The 23,572-nt window shown below is 39.6% G+C and overlaps 2 protein-coding genes across 8 annotated transcripts in view; one reads left to right on the top strand and one right to left on the bottom strand.

The window, feature by feature from the left end:
• The first annotated feature begins 1,271 nt into the window (after positions 1–1,271).
• Positions 1,272–12,603, top strand: tmub2 (transmembrane and ubiquitin-like domain containing 2). Of its 3 annotated transcripts, none has more exons than XM_034190245.1 (4): positions 1,272–1,467; positions 4,560–4,628; positions 7,991–8,616; positions 11,935–12,603. In XM_034190245.1, the coding sequence occupies exons 2-4, from the start codon at positions 4,620–4,622 to the stop codon at positions 12,326–12,328; spliced, it is 1,029 nt and encodes a 342-aa protein (XP_034046136.1). In that variant the 5' UTR covers positions 1,272–1,467; positions 4,560–4,619; the 3' UTR covers positions 12,329–12,603. The 3 variants fall into 3 exon arrangements, with proteins under 3 accessions (XP_034046136.1, XP_034046135.1, XP_034046137.1); XM_034190244.1 differs by having other exon boundaries at positions 4,400–4,628; XM_034190246.1 differs by lacking the exon at positions 4,560–4,628.
• Positions 12,604–15,266: 2,663 nt separating this feature from the next.
• Positions 15,267–23,572, bottom strand: part of ubtf (upstream binding transcription factor) — a 28,026-nt gene continuing 19,720 nt past the window's right edge. For 2 of the 5 annotated variants that reach the window (XM_034190239.1, XM_034190240.1), the window contains exons 17-21: positions 19,444–19,633; positions 19,315–19,362; positions 19,173–19,226; positions 18,077–18,205; positions 15,267–17,978 (exon numbers count right to left, since the gene is read on the bottom strand). In XM_034190239.1, coding sequence (XP_034046130.1) covers positions 17,877–17,978; positions 18,077–18,205; positions 19,173–19,226; positions 19,315–19,362; positions 19,444–19,633 — 523 coding nt within the window. In that variant the 3' untranslated portion in view covers positions 15,267–17,876. The remainder of the gene's footprint in view (positions 17,979–18,076; positions 18,206–19,172; positions 19,227–19,314; positions 19,363–19,443; positions 19,634–23,572) is intronic. The other 3 variants (XM_034190241.1, XM_034190242.1, XM_034190243.1) reach the window with 3 other exon arrangements.

The following is a 23,572-nucleotide window of genomic DNA, read 5'->3' as shown; positions in this document are numbered from 1 at the left end:
AAGAAAATCAAAATATTGCATTTTCTTTGTGATAATGTCATCAAATGACATCATAACTTAAAACTTTTGATAAATTCTGGATGCTCTCATTAAGCACTTTAATTTGGTGTGTTACGCGCATGTTTTACTCAAATATGAAATTTGACCTACTTTACCGACTTTAGATCGATCGCTTATCCCAGGTAATGGCTTATGGGTAAGGCCATTCACTTTTTTCATGTCACATTTCAATCAATCAATCAATCAATTTTTTTTATATAGCGCCAAATCACAACAAACAGTTGCCCCAAGGCGCTTTATATTGTAAGGCAAGGCCATACAATAATTATGTAAAACCCCAACGGTCAAAACGACCCCCTGTGAGCAAGCACTTGGCACATTTGGAGGCAAACTTTCAAAAATTGCAACCAGGAAAGTTGTTTGTCACATTTAGTGTTTGACCTTGACCTTTGATGTTGATCCTTTTATGTGCTGAAAGGTATTTTGATAGGACTGCTATATGTGAACTTACAAGAGTCTGAAATGATGATTTACACGCTTTGTCAAACCCTTAAAAAATCTAAATTGTGCACGTTTTTTTTTCATGATGACATCATCAAATGAGGCCATAACTTAAAACCTTTGCTATATTCTGGATCATCTCATCAGGTCATTTAATTTGGTGTATTACACAACGTTTTACTGTAATCTAAATTTTACCTAATTTAGAGGACATTTGACCTCAAGTGAAACCCTGAAGGTCAAGGTCAATCGCTTATCCCAGGTAATGGCTTATGGACAAGACCTATGACTTTCATGACAAATCTGAAAGGAAAAAAAATTGCGACCAGGAAAGTTGTTTAGTTGAATTTATTGTTTGACCTTACTGTGACATTGACCCTTGACCTTGATCCTTTTGTGTACTGAAAAGTACCTTACTAGGGCTGCTATATGTGAAGTTGCAAGAGTCTGTGATATAAACTGTGTGCTGCACAGTGAGTTAAAGGTGAAAAATGCAATGATTACAAAAAAAAACATGCATACTGACAAACATATCTTGCAAAACTTCTTTTTGGCAAGATATTGGGGGGATACCCAGGGTGGGGGGAGATAAACTTACACCGGTTGTTGTGCTATGAGAACCCCTGATGTAGAGTTCTTACCGGTTTTTTTTTTTGTTTGTTTTGTTTCTCCCCTCCCTCATCTCCACAGTACATCAGAATCCAGTAATGCTCCACCCCTAAACAGTTGGCGGCAGTAATGCACCGTATTGGTTTGTAAACCGCCAATAAAATCCAAAGAAGAAGGATGTTGTCGTCTGTTATCTAACAAGTGGAGTTTTTCCTCTGTAGCACTTCATTAATCACTCTGTAAAAACACTTTCGTTTGTTTAGGACGCCGGAGCGATTCCTGCGTTCAACATAAAATCCGTGGCGACAAAACAAATGTGTGTAGTAAACAGCAGGAGATTGTTTTTCAGCTAACAAGGTAGGCTCACACGGAAGCTAGCTTAGCTTTCTGATAGCGGCGGTAAAACAACATAAATGATCGTTTCAGTGGATATAAGTACTTGCTTCTGTTGTGAAGTTGCTTATTGACAAACGAGTCGCGAGAAGATTTTGTTGACACACCTTTGAGTTGTCTGGAGCTTGGCTGTAGATTGTACGCAAATGTGACAAAAAATGTCTTAATGTAACACAACACCTGGGTGATTCTTAGACTACGGGCACTTTTATGTCCCTTGATCATATTTTATGAAAAAAAGGAGAAATTTCACACTTTTATAGTTATCTTTACAATGAAAGTGTTTTAAGAAATTTGTTCTAGTAGTCTATGATGACTTTTTCACCTTTTTCCAGCGTCATTATATGCAAATATTGCCGTTTTGTGCTTGTCCCACACCCAGACTTATGATCTTCAATGATGAAAATGAATAGTAAAAAAGCGTTTTTCTAATGTTTTAAAATATCTCTGAATAAAATATCAGTAAAATAATCAAAACATAATTGGGGTATTCAATGTCATACAACTGTTGTGATTTTTTTTTAACTAAATGTAGTTGTCCCACAGTATTGCCGTAATTTCCACCACAACAATAATGTCCCTTTAAAAAGTTTGTATGAAAGATTGTGTGGGTAGTTTCTATGGAGATCAATCAACTCAATCAACTTTTTTTTTATATAGCGCCAGATCACAACAGACAGTTGCCCCAAGGCGCTCTATATTGTAAGGCAAGGCCATACAATAATTATGAAAAACCCCAACGGTCAAAACGACCCCCTGTGAGCAAGCACTTGGCTACAGTGGGAAGGAAAAACTCCCCTTTAACAGGAAGAAACCTCCAGCAGAACCAGGCTCAGGGAGGGGCAGTCTTCTGCTGAGACTGGTTGGGGCTGAGGGAGAGAACCAGGAAAAAGACATGCTGTGGAGGGGGGCAGAGATCGATCACTAATGATTAAATGCAGAGTGGTGCATACAAAGCAAAAAGAGAAAGAAACAGTGCATCATGGGAACCCCCCCACAGTCTACGTCTAAAGCAGCATAACCAAGGGATGGTCCAGGGTCACCTGATCCAGCCCTAACTATAAGCCTTAGCAAAAAGGAAAGTTTTAAGCCTAATCTTAAAAGTAGAGAGGGTATCTGTCTCCCTGATCTGAATTGGGAGCTGGTTCCACAGGAGAGGAGCCTGAAAGCTGAAGGCTCTGCCTCCCATTCTACTCTTGCAAACCCTAGGAACTATGAGTAAGCCTGCAGTCTGAGAGCGAAGCGCTCTAATGGGGTAATATGGTACTATGAGGTCCCTAAGATAAGATGGGACCTGATTATTCAAAACCTTATAAGTAAGAAGAAGAATTTTAAATTCTATTCTAGAATTAACAGGAAGCCAATGAAGAGAGGCCAACACGGGTGAGATATGCTCTCTCCTGCTAGTCCCCGTCAGTACTCTAGCTGCAGCATTTTGAATTAACTGAAGGCTTTTTAGGGAACTTTTAGGACAACCTGATAATAATGAATTACAATAGTCCAGCCTAGAGGAAATAAATGCATGAATTAGTTTTTCAGCATCACTCTGAGACAAGACCTTTCTGATTTTAGAGATATTGCGTAAATGCAAAAAGGCAGTCCTACATATTTGTTTAATATGCGCTTTGAATGACATATCCTGATCAAAAATGACTCCAAGATTTCTCACAGTATTACTAGAGGTCAGGGTAATGCCATCCAGAGTAAGGATCTGGTTAGACACCATGTTTCTAAGATTTGTGGGGCCAAGTACAATAACTTCAGTTTTATCTGAGTTTAAAAGCAGGAAATTAGAGGTCATCCATGTCTTTATGTCTGTAAGACAATCCTGCAGTTTAGCTAATTGGTGTGTGTCCTCTGGCTTCATGGATAGATAAAGCTGGGTATCATCTGCGTAACAATGAAAACTTAAGCAATACCGTCTAATAATACTGCCTAAGGGAAGCATGTATAAAGTGAATAAAATTGGTCCTAGCACAGAACCTTGTGGAACTCCATAATTAGAGATAAACAGTGACATCAGAGCACATGTATATAGCGCCAAATCACAACAAACAGTTGCCCCAAGGCGCTTTATATTGTAAGGCAATGGTGTGGTGGAAATTACATTTACAAGGCCAATAGTGCCCGTAGTTAAAGAATCACCCACCTATTCCATTTGGGTAGAGGTCGAAAAAAAGTGACACCAAGCTTGTTACATTTGGTTAAGAAACAAGGAAGATATGGGGCGCGCGGGGGCTGATGGGAAGGCATCGGGACAAACAAATGCACGTGCTTGACGGCGGACGTGTAATCAACATAACATAGCTCGCCAATGTGTGCGGTAAATGGCGTTTCTCATCAAAAGTAAGCGTAATAAATGTTTCCCAGTACATCACATGGCTTTGTTTGTACCGATAGCTGCCGACCAGAAGCGCACTTAGATATTGCACTAATAAGTAGGTAAGTCCCTTCGGCTGCTCCCTTGTTTGCACTTGGGGCCACGTTGAATTGGCACAGGTTATACGATGGATGCCCTTCCTGACACAACTCCACATTGCATGGAGAAATGTGGCAGGGGTGGGATTTGAACCTGGAACCTTCTGCACTGAAACCAAGCGCATTAACCACTTGGCCATCACCCCCTACTAATAATAAGTTAACCACCATAGCGAACAATGAATGAAATCACGAACAGAGAAGCTGATGTTTAGGTAGGATGATGGCTTAATAAATGAATGCTAACCCTTAAGAGAATAATGGTATGTCAAATAATAATGCAGAGGCCTTAAAAGGCAGATGACAGGTTCCTCAATGCATTTTGCTTGGCCTACCATTCTGCAGCTCAACCATAAAAAGTTGTGATTTTTTTTTTTCCATGAATGCATCAAAATATATAATCTCCATCATGGTGAAGATAAAATGACAATCTTTGAGAAACTGAAGATTGACTTCGGTGATGCCTATTTTGGAGTGAAAATCTTAACTTCTTCATCAAATTGAAAAAAATCAAATGAGAGAACATGGTGGAAGATGTGTTCTACATCAACAATTCATGTTTATTCCACAATATCCAGTAGAACTGCGATAAACATTATTTGCTGTCCTCCGCTCCTGGTACGTACTCTTCGCAGCAAATGCAACAAGTAAGTTATTATCACATCCCTACAAATGAACCTGCAGCTCAAATTTCACTTGAGTCTGAAAGCTTTAAATTTGTGATTCACCTTTAAGTGTCTGTCTGTGGTGGTTATTCTGTTTCAGGCTTTTTACATTGAATGCTGGATGTCATAGATCAGCTATGTGCTGTAAACAGCTGGCAATTGTTCGCTCCAAGCAATTGCCTCAACAAGTGATTTCAGTGATCATTCTCTGTGTGTGTGCTGTAAATCAGTGGTTCCCAACCCTTTTACCTTGTTTGTATCTTTGGGGGCTTTCACATGAAGGACATGGCCTGGATCTGGGTATGCTTGACCCCAAAGTCCTGTAGTGTGAACATTGTGTACCATACTCGAGCACAGATCAACAAACTGTGCCAGGGCCACTTCAAAATTTGGTTTTAGTGAAGGTTTGTACTTGTACTCAAAACAAACTGTATCAAAATAAAGAAGTACACTGTGACTTATGATGTGACATAATTGCCATGTGACAGTCCAGACTGGAAAGTTTTTGTTGTGCAGGCTGCAGATCTGTTCTGCGCACTTTTACCCTGAAAATCTGCATCCCCACAAACGTATGCTTCTAGGCAAATGAAAAAACTGCATCCACACAAAATAAGAGATAGAAATAATTTAAAAATCTGCATCCACATGATTCGACCTCAAAAAGCACAATGTACCTGTACCTGTACATCAAAATCAGCTCTGAAAATCTGCAAGTTTATTTCAGTTCTTCTTGCAAATGTGTGGCATTTTGAAAATCTCAACTTCCTGGAACTTATTCCTAATTGTGCCTGGATTATCCAGAGTGTAAAGTGCACTAAAAATGTAAGGATGTACCGGTGGATATAACTCTGTAACCAATGCCCAGGTAGGAGAACACGTCTTGAAAAGTTAGTTCCAAGCTCACATCTCCCTTGTTTATTTTTTATTTTATTTCATTTATTTTTTTTGGCCTGTGCCTGTTAATCTGCAAATGTAAGAATTGATGTCACTCTGTTTTGAGGATCTGTGCAAATATGATGTGTGCTATTTACTCCAGTCCATCCACACAATTGTAAAGTTAATCAAAACATCTCTGCACACTTAACAATATTTCCACTCTGGGTGACTGTTTTTTAAAACATGGTGATGAAAACATTTCCTGTCTGCTAAAGAAATTTAAGGCTTTTTGGAAACTTGGGCAAATGAAAACGTACAAATATTGCATGCAAAACATAAGAGATTTTTGGAATAGTTTGAGAGTATTCATGTTTGTGAATCAGGACAAGCAGATTTTTTTTAACACTCTTGAATCTGACCGCTGTATGTTTAAGGGCACGGCATGTGTCCGGTGTTTGATGGAAGCTCTAAACCTTATGTCTCAGTTGCCTAGCAACCTTGTAGATTACTTTCTCTTAGGTATACCCTGGACCATGCCCAAGCGCGTTACACCCCTCAAATCCAGTTTGTTTTACGATAAACAGTCTCACACCAGTCAAACTCAGGCTGTCACAAGTCTCACACGATTTGCAGAGGTGGCCTGGAGTGCAACCCCGTGTAGTGTGAGCACAAAAACTGCCGGACCATCAACATAATATCACTGACACGACTGTTCAATTTAACAATTACTACTAATATTCTTATTATTACTTAGATAATACACTTCATTCAAAAACATTTAGGTTAAAACAGGTCTGGCTTCTTACCTTACTGCTGAACATGAATCATGGTCAGTGAGCAACCTGCAAAATATTTCCTCATCTGCTTCCTCCATGAAAACCTTGTCATGCATGCAGTATGACTGATGAAGCCCTTATTGGATGAATTATTCAGCCAGAACAGGCTTTGTTTGGAGAGGTGGGTTGAGTTAATTATTACAAGAAATTCTCAGTATTTTGCCACATCTGAATGCGCCATATTGACCGTGCATCCATGCCCAGTCCCATTTACCTTTTCTAAAATGATCTGCAGAAATTGCCTCAGGTTATAATCATCTTTTGTGAACAGAAATGTCTGCATAAAAGAAGCTTTCTGACTTTTATCTCCAACATGGAGGCACGTAAAGACACATTTGGAAAACACCTTGTGCATCTTGAGATCACCTGCTTTATCATGCTCACAATGTGTGTGAAGTTCACAGCTCTTTATGCATATAAAACAGAGTTTCACAAACATACGTAGCCTCCTTCACATCATTTCATATCCACACTGAGTCTTTCTGGTGAACAGTGGAATTGATGACGTGTATAAAATCTGTTTTTTCCTTTTTTAAGTTTTTAAATAAATGATTAGAAGCCTTAAGAAGCAGCTTGGATTGAAGCTGTTGAAGTGTCACACATATACAACATTTTGACTTATGTTGGATATATTAAAAAGTATACACCAAAAAATATATTGCAGTATACACCAATATTGTCAATGCTTCAAATTATACTATAATATGAATTTTAGGCCATACCACCCAGCCTGGAGCCACACTCATCTCTCATTTATAGCAAGCTTTTTTTTTTTATATAAGCCTGTCCTATTTGCTCATAATATTACTTCACCACCATATGTAAAACTAATCTCCTTAGAATAAGGCTAAAATGGTCATCTCAGAATGACACATGTTGTGTTGACATAGATGTGTTTGGCCCTGAATGTGGATTACATGCCAGCAGAGTAGTGTTGAAGGGGTAAGGTTGTGATCAGGCGTGGTCCAAACTCCAAAGCACATAGGCCTCCTGTGAGTTTGCTCTATATTGGATTAGGATAAAGGTTAGGGCAGTGGTTCCCAAAACAGGGGCGGGCCACAGAGGTGCCACAGTTTGGCCAAGAGAGGTATTTAAAAAGGAATATGTAAATAAATAAAAAGATCTTTGGTTTTCAGTTTTGTAACAAAGTTTAAAATTGCTTAAAAATGTAAATAGTAAATCGTTTTTGCTGGAAGGTTGTTTGAGGAAACGCTCTACATGCAGACGCAGGGAGGGGGCGAAGTGGAGCCAGTGAGAGAATAGCCAACCTGCTTTCTATGGACTTTAAGAAGAGAGCAAATGTAATACATCAACAATATATCAGTATTACAGTAGTGTCCCACCTGCATCTCCTTGCAAAATATGTTGGTATATCTCGTAGCATCAATATCCTGCCCAGCCCTGTGATGAATTTGTCACTTCTGATACATACTGTTGAATTGGTGTAATTCGTCTGTGATATGATTTGATGAGTCGTCTATTGAAGAAAGTGTGTGTGTGCATCAGTTTCAAGGTCATTGTTTGAAGCAAATCAGGGCACATGTATTGAAGCAGAGTGGTAGAGGTTATGCCACCTGTTTGACTCCACTCCCTTTGTGTCCAGTTGTGTCCATTGCCTATTTTTCTCTCCAGGTTTGGGCGGGGACAGAAATGGCTGTGTGTACACTGACCATGTTGGATGGGATGGAACACGAGGCGGCCGCAGCAGGTGGTGTGTTTCTCCTCGTTTTGGCACTCGTCTTGGCTTGGCTGTCCACCCACGTGGCAGATCGAGGCGACCACATATTTGGTACCATCCTCACTGCCGGCGCTCACGCCTCTCTGATTGGACTGGGCAGCCATGACAGCTACAGTGTTGGATCGCCCAGCGCTAACACCCCTGAACAGCCGAGTCGTCCTGCTTTACAGGAGAACAAACCAGAGGAGAACGAGCTGGAGTCTGAGAGAGGAGAGGGGGATGGAACCAGAGAGGGCACTGCAGGGATAAGAACAGACCTGCTTCTGGACATACAGATCAAACAGCCACAGCTTGGAATTCACAGTCTTTCTGATGAGGATGATGATGATGATGATGATGATGATGATGAAGAAGATGATGAGGAGGAATTGTGGGAGGAAGATAAAAAGATTATAAGACATATTCCATCATTGTTGAGCAGCATCAGAACCACGGCTATATCTGTCCGTCTGAAGTTCCTCGATGACACAGAGGAGTTGGCTGTTATGCAGCCGCAGGATACAGTAGGAGCACTGAAAAGGTTGGTATGACACACTCAAACATACATAAATTCATCTTTTTACATCTTTAAATATGATGAAATGGGCGAGCTGTAGAGAAAAATATTAGCTAAATGGATGGCATGCGCAAAATCGATTGACACAATAAATCAGAAATAAGGCACACAACATCAGTGTCTCCAACTGTAAATGCATGGGCATTTAAAAAACTAGAATATCATGGATATAGTTCAATATTTTTGTCAGTTGGTTCAGAAAGTGAAAATTTTATTTATTCTGCACTCATAGAACTAAAATGTTTCAAGCACTTTTTATTTTATTTAAATTTTGATCATTCCCACCTACAATTCCAAAAAAAGGGGTTAGGGGGCAATATCTCAAAATATTAGACTACTTCATAAACTCAGTCTAAATAAAAAAGGTTTTAATATAGCTGTAAGAGGCAGTTATTGGGCTGTGAACACTTGCACCCACTGTTCAGGCATGATAATTTTCCACAGATTTCCAACCATTTCACCTTAATTTGAATCATTTTTGAGAAGGGTAAACCCGTCGAAAAATGTTTTGGTCCTCCATGAATAGCTCAACATGTTTTTCGCTGTCTATGTGCCTTTTACTAAGGAGTGGCTTCCGTCTGGCCACTCTGCCATACAGGTCTGATTGGTGGATTGCTGCTGAGATGGTTGTCTTTCTGGAAGGTTCTCCTCTCTACAGAGGAATGCCTAGTGCTCTGACACAGTGACCATCGGGTTCATGGTCACCTCCCAGGGTTGTCTTGAGGCAGTCCTGTCCCAGAAGTCTACAGACAATTCCTTTGACTTTATGCTTGGTTTGTGCTCTGACATACACTGTCATCTGTGGGACCTTATACAGTTGTATGCAAATGCTTTGGCACCCCTGATAATTTTCATGATTTCCTTTTTAAATCATTGGATCTGGTCTGGATCAGAAAATTCAGTTAAATATATCATATAGCAGACGAACACATTGATATTTGAGAAGTGAAATGAAGTTTCTAGTATTTACAGAAAGTGTGCAATAATTATTTAAACAAAATTGGGCAGGTGCATAAATTTTGGCACCCTTGTCATTTCATTGATTTGAATACATTTAGTACTAATTATTGGAACACAAAATTGGTTTGGTAAGCTCATTGTCCCTTGGCCTCCTTACACAGGTGAATCCAGTCATGAGAAAGGGTATTTAAGGTGGCCATTTACAAATGTTTCTCCTCTTTGCATCTCTTCTAATGAGTGGCAACATGGGAGCCTCTAAACAACTCTCAAATGACCTGAAAACAAAGATTCAACATCAACAACAAAGATGTTCAACATCATGGTTTAGGGGAAGGATACAAAAAGCTATCTGAGATTTCAGCTGTCAGTTTCCACTGTGAGGAATATAGTGAGGAAATGGAAGACCGCAGGCACAGTACTAGTGAAAGCCTGAAGTAGCAGGCCAAGAAAAATCTCAGATAAGCTGAAGTGAAGGATGGTGAGAACAGTCAGAGTCAACCCACAGACCTGCTCGAAAGACCTACAACATGATCTTCCTGCAGATACTGTCTCGGTACATCATTCAACTATACAGCGCACTTTGCACAACGAGATGCTGTATGGGAGAGTAATGCAGAGGAAGCCTTTTCTGCATACACGCCACAAACAGTCCCTTGAGGTATGCTAAAGCACATTTGGACAAGCCAGCTTCATTTTGGAATAAGGTGCTGTGGACTGACAAAACTAAAATTGAGTTATCTGGATATAACAAGGGGTGGTATGCATGGCTGAAAAAGAACACAGCATTCCCAGAAAAACACTTGCTACCTACAGTAAAATTTGGAGGTTGTTCCATCATGCTGTGGGGCTGTGTGGCCAGTGCAGGTACTGGGAATCTTGTTAAAGTTGAGGGTCACATGGATTCCAGTCAATATCAGCAGATTCTTGAGAACAATGTTCATGAATCAGTGACAAAGTTGAAGTTGCACCAGGGCTTGATCTTTCAACAAGACAATGGCCCTAAACACTGCTCAAAATCTACTAAGGCATTCATGCAGAGGAACAAGTACAACGTTCTGGAATGGACATCTCAGTCCCCAGACCTGAGTATTATTGAAAGTCTGTGGTGTGATTTTAAGCGGGCTGTCCATGCTCGGAAACCAACAAACCCGATATGTTTTGTAAAGAAGAATGGTCCAAAATACCTTCAACCAGAATCCAGACTCTCATTGGAAGCTGTAAGAAGCATTTAGAGGCTCTTATTTCTGCAAAAGGAGGATCTACTAAATATTGATGTATTTTTCCTGTTGTCGTGCCCAAATTTATGCACCTGCCTAATTTTGTTTAAAGAATTACTGCACTTTCTGTGAATACTAGAAACTTCATTTCACTTATCAAATATCACTGTTTGTCTGCTATATGATATATTTAACTGAAATCGCTGATCCAAACAACTAATGATTTATAAAGGGAAATCATCAGGGGTGCCCAAACTTTTACATAACACTGTAACATTAAAAAATGTGGAGCAAATGCAGCGCTGTGAATACTTTCTGGATGCACCGTATTTAGCTTTTGCAGCGACATGGTGCTGTGCAGCTCAGTCCAGAGTTGTAGCACTTGTGTTTTCCTCTGCAAAGCCTCTTGTGTCCATATGTGGCCAGCTGTTGGCAGTGAGGACTAGCGTTCATTCAAAGGACATGGCTGACTTTAATGGCAAACACGCTACCTCTACTACTAAATCCTCACACTCCAAATACTATCGCACATTCTGCAGCGTACACATTATGCGGCATGTGTACACACAATCCATATTACCTGAAGTTGATTTCAATTCCCCCCCAAGCACAGCACATTTAACAGGTACAACATTGAAATAAAACAACATTGTGCAGATATATGACAAAAATCCATATTTCCACGTCCCATCTTGACAAAAATGGTCCCTATCTTGAAAATTGAAGTGGCTCACGGCTTTTCTTTTCTTTTCTTTTTTTTGTTTTTTGGTGAAAAGTAGACCAAGAAGAACCATTGCTCCAAATTTGGTGCTTGCACCACATGAAATATTCTTAATGATATATGTATTTATCTGCTGTTCTACTAAAGTTTTGCCTGGTTTAAACTTTATTTAGTTAACTTGCAAAACATGCTGAGTTATGCAGTTTGCATACACCTTGGTTAAACTCTTGTCATCTCGTGGAATATAAATCCCATCATTTTCGGGTGGATTTTCTCAGGCAGGGGGCACTATTAATTGCATTTTTAATTTTGTACCTTGTCAGCTGCATGGACATTAATACTTGTCTACACCTTACAATGCGTATTCTTTCCGTTCTCTTCCAGCAAATACTTCTCAGGTCGTGAGAATGAAATAAAACTGATCTACCAAGGCCAGCTGCTACAAGATCCCAAGAGAACTCTGTTATCACTGAACGTTACACACAACAGTGTGATCCACTGCCACATTACCTGGGCATTGCTTGAAATGAGTTCAGAAGAAGGGGATCATTCTGGGGCAGATACCGGAGTCACGTCTGGGATTTCTGGAGGATTGAGAGCGGCAGGCATGGCCGTGAGCACCAGCAGCCTGGTGGTGCCCGTGTTTGTGTTGGTTCTGGCCGTAGTCTGGTATTTCCGTCTCAGCTACAGACAGTTCTTCACAGCTCCTGCCACCATCTCCCTAGTGGGCATCACTGTGTTCTTCAGCTTTCTGATATTTGGGGTTCACGGCCACTGAAAGGCAGAGGCGACTCAACCTGCCACTTAGAAAATAATAGTAATAATAATGATTTACAAGTGCAGCCGCAGCAACTGGCATCTGGAGACAAAACTGTTGGAAAGAAGCTGTTACGAAGATGCTTCTGCAGACTGGGTTTGAGAGTGTGCAGGCAGTTACAGTAGTGTTCAGAATAATAGTAGTGCTATGTGACTAAAAAGATTAATCCAGGTTTTGAGTATATTTCTTATTGTTACATGGGAAACAAGGTACCAGTAGATTCAGTAGATTCTCACAAATCCAACAAGACCAAGCATTCATGATATGCACACTCTTAAGGCTATGAAAATGGGCTATTAGTAAAAAAAAATAGAAAAGGGGGTGTTCACAATAATAGTAGTGTGGCATTCAGTCGGTGAGTTCGTCAGTTTTGTGGAACAAACAGGTGTGAATCAGGTGTCCCCTATTTAAGGATGAAGCCAGCACCTATTGAACATGCTTTTCTCTTTGAAAGCCTGAGGAAAATGGGACGTTCAAGACATTGTTCAGAAGAATGGTGTAGTTTGATTAAAAAGTTGATTGGAGAGGGGAAAACGTATATGCAGGTGCAAAAAAATTATAGGCTGTTCATCTACAATGATCTCCAGTGCTTTAAAATGGACAAAAAAACCAGAGACGCGTGGAAGAAAATGGAAAACAACCATCAAAATGGATAGAAGAATAACAAGAATGGCAAAGGCTCACCCATTGATCAGCTACAGGATGATCAAAGACAGTCTGGAGTTACCTGTAAGTGCTGTGACAGAAGACGCATGTGTGAAGCTAATTTATTTGCAAGAATCCCCCGCAAAGTCCCTCTGTTAAATAAAAGACGTGCAGAAGAGGTTACACTTTGCCAAAGAACACATCAACTGGCCTAAAGAGACATGGAGGAATATTTTGTGGACTGATGAGAGTAAAATTGTTCTTTTTGGGTCCAAGGGCCGCAGACAGGTTGTGAGACGACCCCCAAACTCTGAATTCAAGCAACAGTTCACAGTGAAGCATGGTGGTGCAAGCATCATGATATGGGCATGTTTCTCCTACTATGGTGTTGGGCCTACATATCCCATACCAGGTATCATGGATCAGTTTGGATATGTCAAAATACTTGAAGAGGTCATGTTGCCTTATGCTGAAGAGGACATGCCCTTGAAATGGGTGTTTCAACATGACAATGACCCCAAGCACACTAGTAAACAAGCAAAATCTTGGTTCCAATCCAACAAAATTGTCTCGGAGATGTGAAGAAATCATGAAAAACTGTGGTTATACAACTAAATACTATTTTAGCTATTCACACGATTGCTAAAAAAGCAGTTTGAACATAATAGTTTTGAGTTTGTAGCATCAACAGCAGATGCTGCTATTATTGTGAACACCCCCTTTTCTACTTTTTTTTTACTAATAGCCCAATTTCATAGCCTTAAGAGTGTGCATATCATGAATGTTTGGTCTTGTTGGATTTGTGAGAATCTACTGAATCTACTGGTACCTTGTTTCCCATGTAACAATAAGAAATATACTCAAACCCTGGATTAATCTTTTTAGTCACATAGCACTACTATTATTCTGAACACTACTGTAAGTGTTCTTGTGTGTGCATGTCCAACTGTGTCCACAGTCAGTATACGAGTGTGTTTGAGCTGAAATGTAGAGATGCTGTGTTGCTTTCTCTAAATACAATTCCATAGCTGTAACTGTACATACAGTATGTGCAGAAAAACAGCAGCATGTAACATTACAATTATCACGCCATTAAAGCGGATACGTTAATTATTATTCTAATGTGGACTAGTTATGACGAGCTGATATGTGAAATGAAGCTGTATTGGGTGAATCCCTTACTAATTTATAATTTTGCTTAAACTGTGACTTAGTGGTTTCCTCCACGTTGTTTAAACTCATGCGTTTTGTGTCCTTGTGTTGTTGCCGTCAGGTTAATCTTTGTTTTTCAGGCCGTTGTTTGCGAGTTGGCAAATGAACCACAAATAAACAGCTGATAAGTGCTGGAGTGTTAAATCATTTCTTGTGCTGTGGGCAGTTGAACTGCCTCATCCCAATGCTGAAAGATTGTGTTGCTTGAAAAATTACAGCTGTTTAGAAATGGGTTTTAAAGATTTAAAAGGGAAAAATGCTGGAAAGATCATTAATGTAAATAAAACAAGTCATTACATTGTTATCTTTCTGTCCTCACAACTGAATTGTAGGAATGTTCCAAAAGGAAGTGAAATAGTGTGCGGGGGGTCAGTTTTCTCCTACATTTTTGCTGGAGAACAAGCGGCATCTCTATGACATCATATATAGTGTAGTGTATGGGCCCAGCAGGTTTTTTGGTACCATAAAAGGAGACTAAACAACACTTAAAAGCTGTGCTCAAAATAGTGTGTTTCAAAAAGTGAGACATGCTTCGTTATCAAGTTAGTAGTATATGACACGTGTCATATAATCCAATGGGTGTCGACCTTGTTTGACCTTTACTTTGCGGACCATTCATGCAACAGTCAACATGGTCAGAACTATTCAATTTATGAATCCTGTTACCTCAGCCAATAATTTATCAGTTCTTACCAAAATTGGAGCAACTTTTAACACCTGTATAAACTGAAATAGATGGCAACTTTTGCCGTTTGTACCCCATAACTCCAGAGCATTCAGTCACAGACCGTCAAAACTATATCTTTTTGGATGTTTATAATCAAACAAATAATGGGGTATACCTTCCATGATTTTACTTTTTTTTTTTCTTTCTTTCCAATTTTGAAATATTGTTGCCACCCTGGGGCAGCCACTGTACACTAAGACTGGATTATGTGTTTCGTCCATCCAAGTGGTTCTGATTACGTCAAAGCTGAGTACTGGCTCAGACCTTTAAGATTGCAAACTGGAATTAATTGCAGTTGTGATTTAAAACATCCCTCTGTTAAAGATAAAATTTTATTTGCGCAAATACTTGAACTACAAGGACAAAACCACCCTCAGCTATAGAAAACATCAAATTGTGTCAAATAACCAGCAGTACAAACGTGTAAAGTTTTGCTGCCTTAGATATCCCTAAAAACAAACAGGAAGAGAAAAAATACTAACTAAAACAGGCCCAAACAAACAAACAGCGCCCCCCTGAGTACAAAGCTCACTGGTCTCAAATTTTAAATGAGGGTTTGCCAAATTAACATACCAACAAAACAATCAGCACTCAATACAGAAACAGTATTTACAGAAAAACAAAACCAAAGAAAGAAAATTACAACAGCAACTCCTTAAATCCCTTTTACAAAGTCTTATTAACAGTATCGCCAATCACCTTGCAGCTTTGTTCCCAAATTATTTCAACAGTCCACGCTGGTTTTGCTTCAGAGATTGAAAACCGACATTAACAATCAGTTGCTCAGCACTCGTCTGCTTCAATTAGCAAGATGATAACGAATGACGGCATGGAGCTGTAATATTAAGATGATCGTTGGGGGAGGGGCAATGTCCAAGAATGACTGGTATCTACATTCGTGTGTTGGCATGGCATCTCCAAACAGGCACGTACATGCGCGCGCATCAGTCACATCGTATAGTGTGCATACAACCACACATTAAAGCAAAGAAACATGTACTCTGGTATATACAGTTGTGTGCGTGCATGCCCAGCACCTCACACACAGAGGGACAGCTTTACATTAAGTGCACACTTTTTTTTTTTGGAATAAACTTCAGACTAAAACAACTGGATTACAGTCAATTCCAATAAAATGGCAAAAACAATCTTAAAATAACAGCTCAACATCCATAAATGATTCCAGAGCGACCTGAATTTCTTAGACTAAAAAACAAAAATTTAAAGTCAGATATTTGGGTTGTACTGTAAATACGGCGGTGGGGAGCTTATTCCATAAATGGCCAAGAGCTCTGGCCATACAACAAACCATTTATTCTTATAAAGTCCAGAAAAAAAGGTTTCTGAATAAACTGAATTGTTTCAGACTTTAACAAAGTTATACCCTACAAACTGACTTATTCCTAAACACACAAGTGCCTTTTAACTCCTCCTCCTTATACCTTTTACGCGTTTTGTTTTACAGCACTGAAGCGCGACAGAAGAAAACACCCTTTTCTCAAAAATGATTGATATCTTGATAATGAAAGTAAAAAAAAAAACAATCCTCGTGAGGCAGTTGGTTTTATTAGTGGGATGCCAGGAATGATGGGGCTTGCAACTTTGGAGTCTGGTTTTGGGGGTTGAATTGCTGCCAGTCGATGTGTAATGATACAAACCTTATAACTGAAAGAAACATACCTACTAAATGTTACTGAGTACTTTACGTCACTGGAGTACTCTGAGAAAATTACTAATCCAAGAGATGTATTTTCACTTCCAAAAAAGCTACGATAAGCTCATCCTACAGAACCCTTCGCTACTTCGCTTTTAATTCTACATGATACCAAATGCAGAAAAGAAAAATAGAAGACTGACACAGAGGGAAATGTCAACTAAAAAATAAAAAATTACCAAAGAAAAATAGCAGTTTGACTTCTGGACGCACTGGATCGGATCTACTATCAAAGCACTTATTAACCTGCAAACTAAAAGTACGTCATCCCCAATAGCATTAACTCCTGTGTTCAAAGTGAAATCATAAGATTTGTACTTGCGTAGTCGCGAGCTTTGAGAAAATTATACGTTATTTTTTTCGATTGCAGACTTTAACGAGGGTTTTGCAGAGTCAAATATTCCTTCAAATAATTCTGATGATCCCCACCAACAAACAATAAGAACAGACCTTTCAGTGTTATAAAACAATAAAATGTGAAAAGGTTAAAGGTGAACGAATACTTCATGGAGGCACTGCTGCTTCAAAATGAGGACAAAAAAAAGGAAAACTGAATTCTCATTTTTCCAGCAACAGAAACAAAACATTCATGATGGCTTGAGTTATTCGTGAAGACGAAGAAAAAAAAATACCACTATTAAAGAACCAACGATAAAATCTATATCATAAATCAAGAACAGGAACTTGTCCTGGGAAGGGAGGGGGCCGGAAAAAAAATTAAACATCCTGAAGACTGCAATTTTTCAATAAACCCGCACCCTCCCCCTTCCTAAAGTGATCCGCCGCCCTGTGTTCTTTGGCTCTATGAAGCCTGTTCACAACTCAACACCACCTGTCGTGAACTCGTTACAGAAATAATGAAATAAACACTGTGGGGTCAGATAACACCCCAAACACTAAAACTCTAACTTACATCAGTGAACTGGGATTTGTCAATTAGAACCGATGGGTGGGCAGGATGTTCAGTTTTGGTGTCACGTCAGCATTCAGGGAGGGAAACCAAACTCATTTTGGACAAATGTGAAACCTCCCTTCATGTTTGATCACCAAGGAAGCAACAAGAAAGTGAATTGAGTGTGAATGGGATGAGGCAATGCAGGGGCTCCCTCTGGTGGTGAGAGGAGAGAGCAGGGTTGGCACAGTGGCGGAGCTCCCTGGACTCTTGGCTCAGCTCAGCGCTGCTCAGTCTGTCATGCCGCGGTCGGCCGGTCTCAGTCCGACTCAGTGTCCGATGACCCTGGTGAATTTGACTCACTGCTGCTGTCTTCTGATTTGTTCTCCTTATTGTCCGCCTCATCATCATCATCTTCCTTCTTCGAACAAGCAAAAACAAAATGGCTTACTGAGTAGAGTCCATACGCATCACTCATTGTTTCTACTAAAACCAGGCAACGAGAGAAAAGCCACTCACATCTTCATCATCGTCCTCGTCATCATCGTCCTCGTCGCTGGATGAGGATCCGTCAGAGGAAGCCTTCTCTTGCTCATCGTCGTCATCTTCGTCTTCATCATCATCGTCATCTTCCTCCTCTTCCGTATCCTGTGGGAAGAGACATTTACAGGTCCGGCCGACTGTGTGACCTCTTCGCTTTGTGTTTGTCGCCCCGTGTAGACCCGGCTGGTGCGGATGACGGTAACAGTCACTGGACTAATCTGACAAACATATTTGGAACCAGAGTTCCTACAGCTCCAGGAAAGATACTTTGTGAGACTTGTTTTAATGTCCGTCGTAACGACACCGAAGAACATGACAATAATCGTGCAACTAATTGAGAGCGTGTCTGCTCTGACCGTTCCGGCAATAAACACGATTGCTTGGCTCTGCTTTAACGCTTTGGGCTGCGTTACGAGAGGCTTTCACTGAATTAGAAATAGAAACACGCTGGCATGTCAGAAGATGTCTTGGCATTTTTAAGACTTTTAAAAGATGGACTTCAAACACCAATTAATGCCTTATTTTTAGTTTGACAAATTTAGTGTCTTTAAAGACTTTTTAAGGATCTAGAAACAAACCTGTTAACTGGAGCAGCAACGCATTCAAATGTACGTGATTGTCATTTGTTTTTTGTATTCTTGTGGTTAAAGCGGGAACTGCAACTCGTCAACTGAAAAGTTAATTTTGTACAGTGTGTACAGAAATGTGTGTGCGTGACTTCACATTTATCTGTATGAAGGAACCATTTGGTGGTAGAGTAGCATATATGCTGGAGTATAAATTACGTTTATTTTCGAGGTTGGGAGGTTCTGAGACGCATGTTCACACAGAAAAATCACGTTTACAAAGCAACAACTATTGATAAAAGGCTTTCCCAGGAGTCAACACGCTAAACAATAATAAAATGTAAACGACAACAAAGCACAATAACCCCAAATTAAAGAGTTTATAATACAGAAAATAAAGTGCATTGTGCAAACACACTGGGCAATGTTTTGCACTAAATGAAGGGAAATAGTGGAATGGTAGGGCGATGGCAGGCTATCGGGATTGGACCAAAGTAAACACTTACCGATTTCTTGGACTTTGCCTTTGGGCCTCCTGGTTTTGCTACACTTTTCCGTTTCTGAAAAACAAAAAGAAGATAAATATTCCTTTCGACATGCCACAAAAATACGACAGAATGCTGGTTCAGACAGAGCAAAGTGACTTACTTGTGATAAATATTCTTTATAAGCATTTCTTTCTTGTGAAGACAAGCTCTGTGAAGGATTTAAAGCTACGTTAGATGGTTTTTCTTGAAAAGTACTGAACTGTGCAGGATGTCTCTGACAGATTCTTACCGTGAGCCACTGTTCCAGCTGGACTTTGTACTGCCTCTGCTTCTCCTCGGCTATCTTCTTGTAGCGGTCCTTCTCCTTCAGCGGTAACCTCTGCCAGCGGCTGCCAATCTCAGCCATGCGCTCCTTCATTGGGAGGTGATTCAGCTCTCCGTTTGACAGCATCTCCTGTGAGAACTTCTGATACCCATTTCTAGAAAGTGCAAAACAATCGTTACCAAGTGCTTTACAACAACAACTACAAAACAAACAACAAAAGACAAGATAAACAATCATTTATGACACGTGTATAAAAAACATAAAATTAGAAGCTGGCCATTCGTTGGTTATTATCTACACACTTTCTCGGACATAAAAATAAAACAGTCAGCCATCACACAAGAACAGTGACATTTCACACCACAATGAACTAATGACACAAAGTTCAAATAAAATATTTGCCAATTACAGATGGCAGAAAAGTTTTCTCAGTTTACAATCAAATGCAGCAACAGAATGTTACAACAGGCACAAAACAACTCTACAGCCTGCTGATGACTTCTGTACCCATGGAATGCACCATAATCCAGCACCAGGACTGCAGGGCAGATGAGGCTCAACCGGATTCATGAGATAATGGGTTTGGCAACCATTTTGTATTTTAAAGGTTGGCAACAAAACCTTGAAATCTCACGTAAACAGCAGTGGAACAAAAGTTTGTGCAGTTGGTGGTACAAGCACCAGATTTGGCAGAGTGATTCTCCTGATATCACTTTGATTATCTGGTCGATTGGCCAACTGAAAATTCAAGACGGAGGCCATTTTCCAAGATGGCCACCAAAGTGACATCGAAAAGTCACCTTTTGCACAGAAATGCCCCTATGTGATTGATTAAAATGTCTATCAAATTCCATTTTGTTATATTGTGTTTTATTTTGCTTATGTGCCAAATTAAGAGTGAAGTTCATTACATTTAGTATTAATGGTTTCCACCCAGCACATTTTTTAAAGTGTTTAACTATTGAAACTTCAGTATGTGTGTCTATTAAAAGGTGTTTAGTGTTGAATATACTCAATTTATTTTATTTGTATAGCGCCAAATCACATCACTCTGCTTCAAGACACTTCACATGAGCAAAGTCTAACCTATTATGTTATTTTTAACACCTGCAGTTGACATGGCCAAATGCCAATTTATGCCACTAAAAGTGTCACATTCAGGGGTGAAAGTGGTGAAACAAAAAAAGCTGAAACCCAAAAATTATAAAAAAAATAAGCAAAATATGTTCTGGATCACAAATCACTCTGGAGTTATTTCTTTTGTTATGTTCAATATAAACCTTCAAATAAACAGTTCAACAGTAAACATCCAGGAGTCACCAGGTAAGTTTGAGATGCTCACTGTGAGGATCACTGTGAAAATACAATCTATAAATGAAAAAAAATTGCAATTTGTAATGCATCTGACTCTTTTACATAAGCAAACGCTGAGTCATTAATTATTATACTGAACACAAATGCACATAAACGTGATGATGGGCGAAAGCTTAACGCTAACTTTAACACTGAAAATGCATAGACATGCTAACGTGTTAGCATCACTCCCATTTTTAAGTTATAAAATACATCTATCAACTGTTTCAGAAGACCATAACAGGTCAGTTTAACATAAAAAGGGAAATATTACTCACAGACATAAGCTCTTTAAGGATTAGCATTGAAAAATGAAGACAATGTGAAATAAAAACTAACAGCTTTGCTTCACAAGATGCCTGATGGAAAAAAAGCGGAAATCCACCAAAAAGCTGACATTTTTCATCCCTGCACATTGTTGTTGGAACATGAACAATTCATTCTTGTATGCCTGAAAAACTACAATTTGACACCAAGATCCCACAATAAATAAATAAATAGATGTTATCTGCTCCACTACAGGAAGCCAACACAAGTAATACAATCAAAGTCCAACCTTGCGTCTGCATTGTGAGACCCGTGTAAAGGATCAAGTAGGGGTTTGCCTTTGGGGTGAAATACAGTGGGGACCTTGTGTGCCCCGTAGTGCTACAATAACCATGAAAGGCCAACAGGAATCCTGATCACGAGACAACAAATGGACTGTGGTAAAACAAGAAGTACTCAGCGGCAGATCAGGTGGAGGAGGTGATGGCTTGTAACCTAATGGCTGTGAAGGTGAATGAAGGCTGCAGCAGGTCCTCAGACCTCTATTGTCTGGAATTTCCCAGGTATCAGACCAGGCTAAGGATCTGTCAAGGACCATGTGTTTGCCGGTGTGCAATGACATTCCCACGTTAAACAAACCAACAAACAGGGGTCTCTAGAAAGAGACCATCTTCCTCACTGCCGAGGGACTGTCACGACAGAATACGATCAAATGTACGCGTTCTGGTCAAAAACCCAGGGCCATATTCTCAATCATGCCATGTGGTAAAGAAGAGAAAAAATTAAAACCTATCAATTCTGTAAGACACAAAAGCATGAATTAGTGCCTCTGTGTCAGCCAGACAGGGTCACTCATCACTGCAATGATACACACGTCAAAAAGTGGATTTGGATATTCCATTTCAGGCCACTACAGTTATTAATGACCCCCTCAGAAGATTTGTGCTAGTCACCGGTGTTATAAACTCAGTCAAACTAACATTCCTTAACATATACGGCCCGAATGCGGATGAGCCTGATTTTTTTTAGAAAAGTTTTTGATCAGCTGCCTGACAAGGATGATTCAAACCTAATAATTGCCGGAGATTTAAACTGTTACTTGGACCCCTTTCTACATAGATTATCTACAAAGCCTGCACCAGAAATTGCTTCTGTAAGGCTTCTTAACAACCTGCTAAAAACGAGAAACTTAGTGGATCTTTGGAGGAACCAGTACCCAACAGATAAGGAGTACTCATTTTACTCAAACGTGCATAAATCTTATAGTAGGATTGATTATTTTTTAACTAGCTCTAATCTTATTTCCCAAATCATTAGCTCTAGACATCACAATATTTTAATTTCTGATCACAGCCCTCTAACAATATCATTGAATCTCTCTCTTCCCAGACGGACATATTCTTGGCGTTTTAATTCAAATTTACTCTGGGATGATAAATTTGTTAAAGACATGACTTCTAAGTTAAAAGATTTTATAGACCTGAATGATAATGGTGAGGTGTCTGATTCGACCCTTTGGGAGACATTAAAGGTGGTAATACGGGGGGGGGGGGTGTGATCTCTTACACTTCAGCTCTGAAAAGACAGAGATAATCGTTTAACAGTAATCAACAATACTCTCCCTGGTTTGGAAAGAGCTTATCAGAACACCAAGTCACCTGATGATTATAAAGAAATACTTAAAATTAAATATGAGTACAACGGAATTTTGAGTGACCAAGTGAAAAATACGCTTTTGAAATTGAGGAAGAATCACTCCGAGCTAGGAGACAAGCCTGGTAAACTACTAGCACAACAACTTAAAGATGCACAAGCTTCCAGAGCAATTCGCAATATAAAATCAAGAGCTGGCACAATGTTAAGCAATCCTGTTGACATAAACAATTGTTTTGCAGAATTCTACAGTGATCTTTATTCGTCCAAACATTTTGTTTCACAATCAAATTTTGATGACTTTTTTAACTTTCTCCAGTTACCCAGCCTGAGTGACACCGCTAAGGAGCACCTTGACTCCAACTTTACTCTACAAGAGGTTACTGCTGCTATAAAAATCACTCCCGTCAGGTAAAGCAGCAGGTCCTGATGGTTTTAGTTCTGAATTTTACAAGAAATTTTCTGACATCCTGGCACCACTCCTGCTCAGGATGATTCGTGACTCGAAAAATAATGAAGAATTACCAAAAACCTTATATGAAGCTAACATTTCACTTATTTTGAAAAAGGGCAGAGATGAAACTGACCCTGCAAGCTATAGGCCAATAGCGCTACAGAATGTTGATCGTAAAATAATAAGTAAAATCTTGTCGACTAGACTGAACAGACATTTGGCTTCGATTATACATCCCGATCAGACTGGATTCATTCCAGGCAGATTTTCATTTTCCAATGTTGGGCGATTACTTAACACTGTTTACTCTGATTACAGTAACACTCCAGATGTCTCCATCTTATCCCTTGACGCACACAAAGCCTT

This window comes from Thalassophryne amazonica, chromosome 16 (assembly GCF_902500255.1).
Source record: "Thalassophryne amazonica chromosome 16, fThaAma1.1, whole genome shotgun sequence".
NCBI classification, from domain to species: domain Eukaryota; kingdom Metazoa; phylum Chordata; class Actinopteri; order Batrachoidiformes; family Batrachoididae; genus Thalassophryne; species Thalassophryne amazonica.
This window is presented reverse-complemented; position numbering and strand designations above follow the sequence as displayed.

Coding starts and splice junctions, on each gene's coding strand:
- tmub2 (XM_034190245.1), top strand. Junction 8,617..11,934: donor ACAGTAGGAGCACTGAAAAG/GTTGGTATGACA, acceptor GTTCTCTTCCAG/CAAATACTTCTCAGGTCGTG.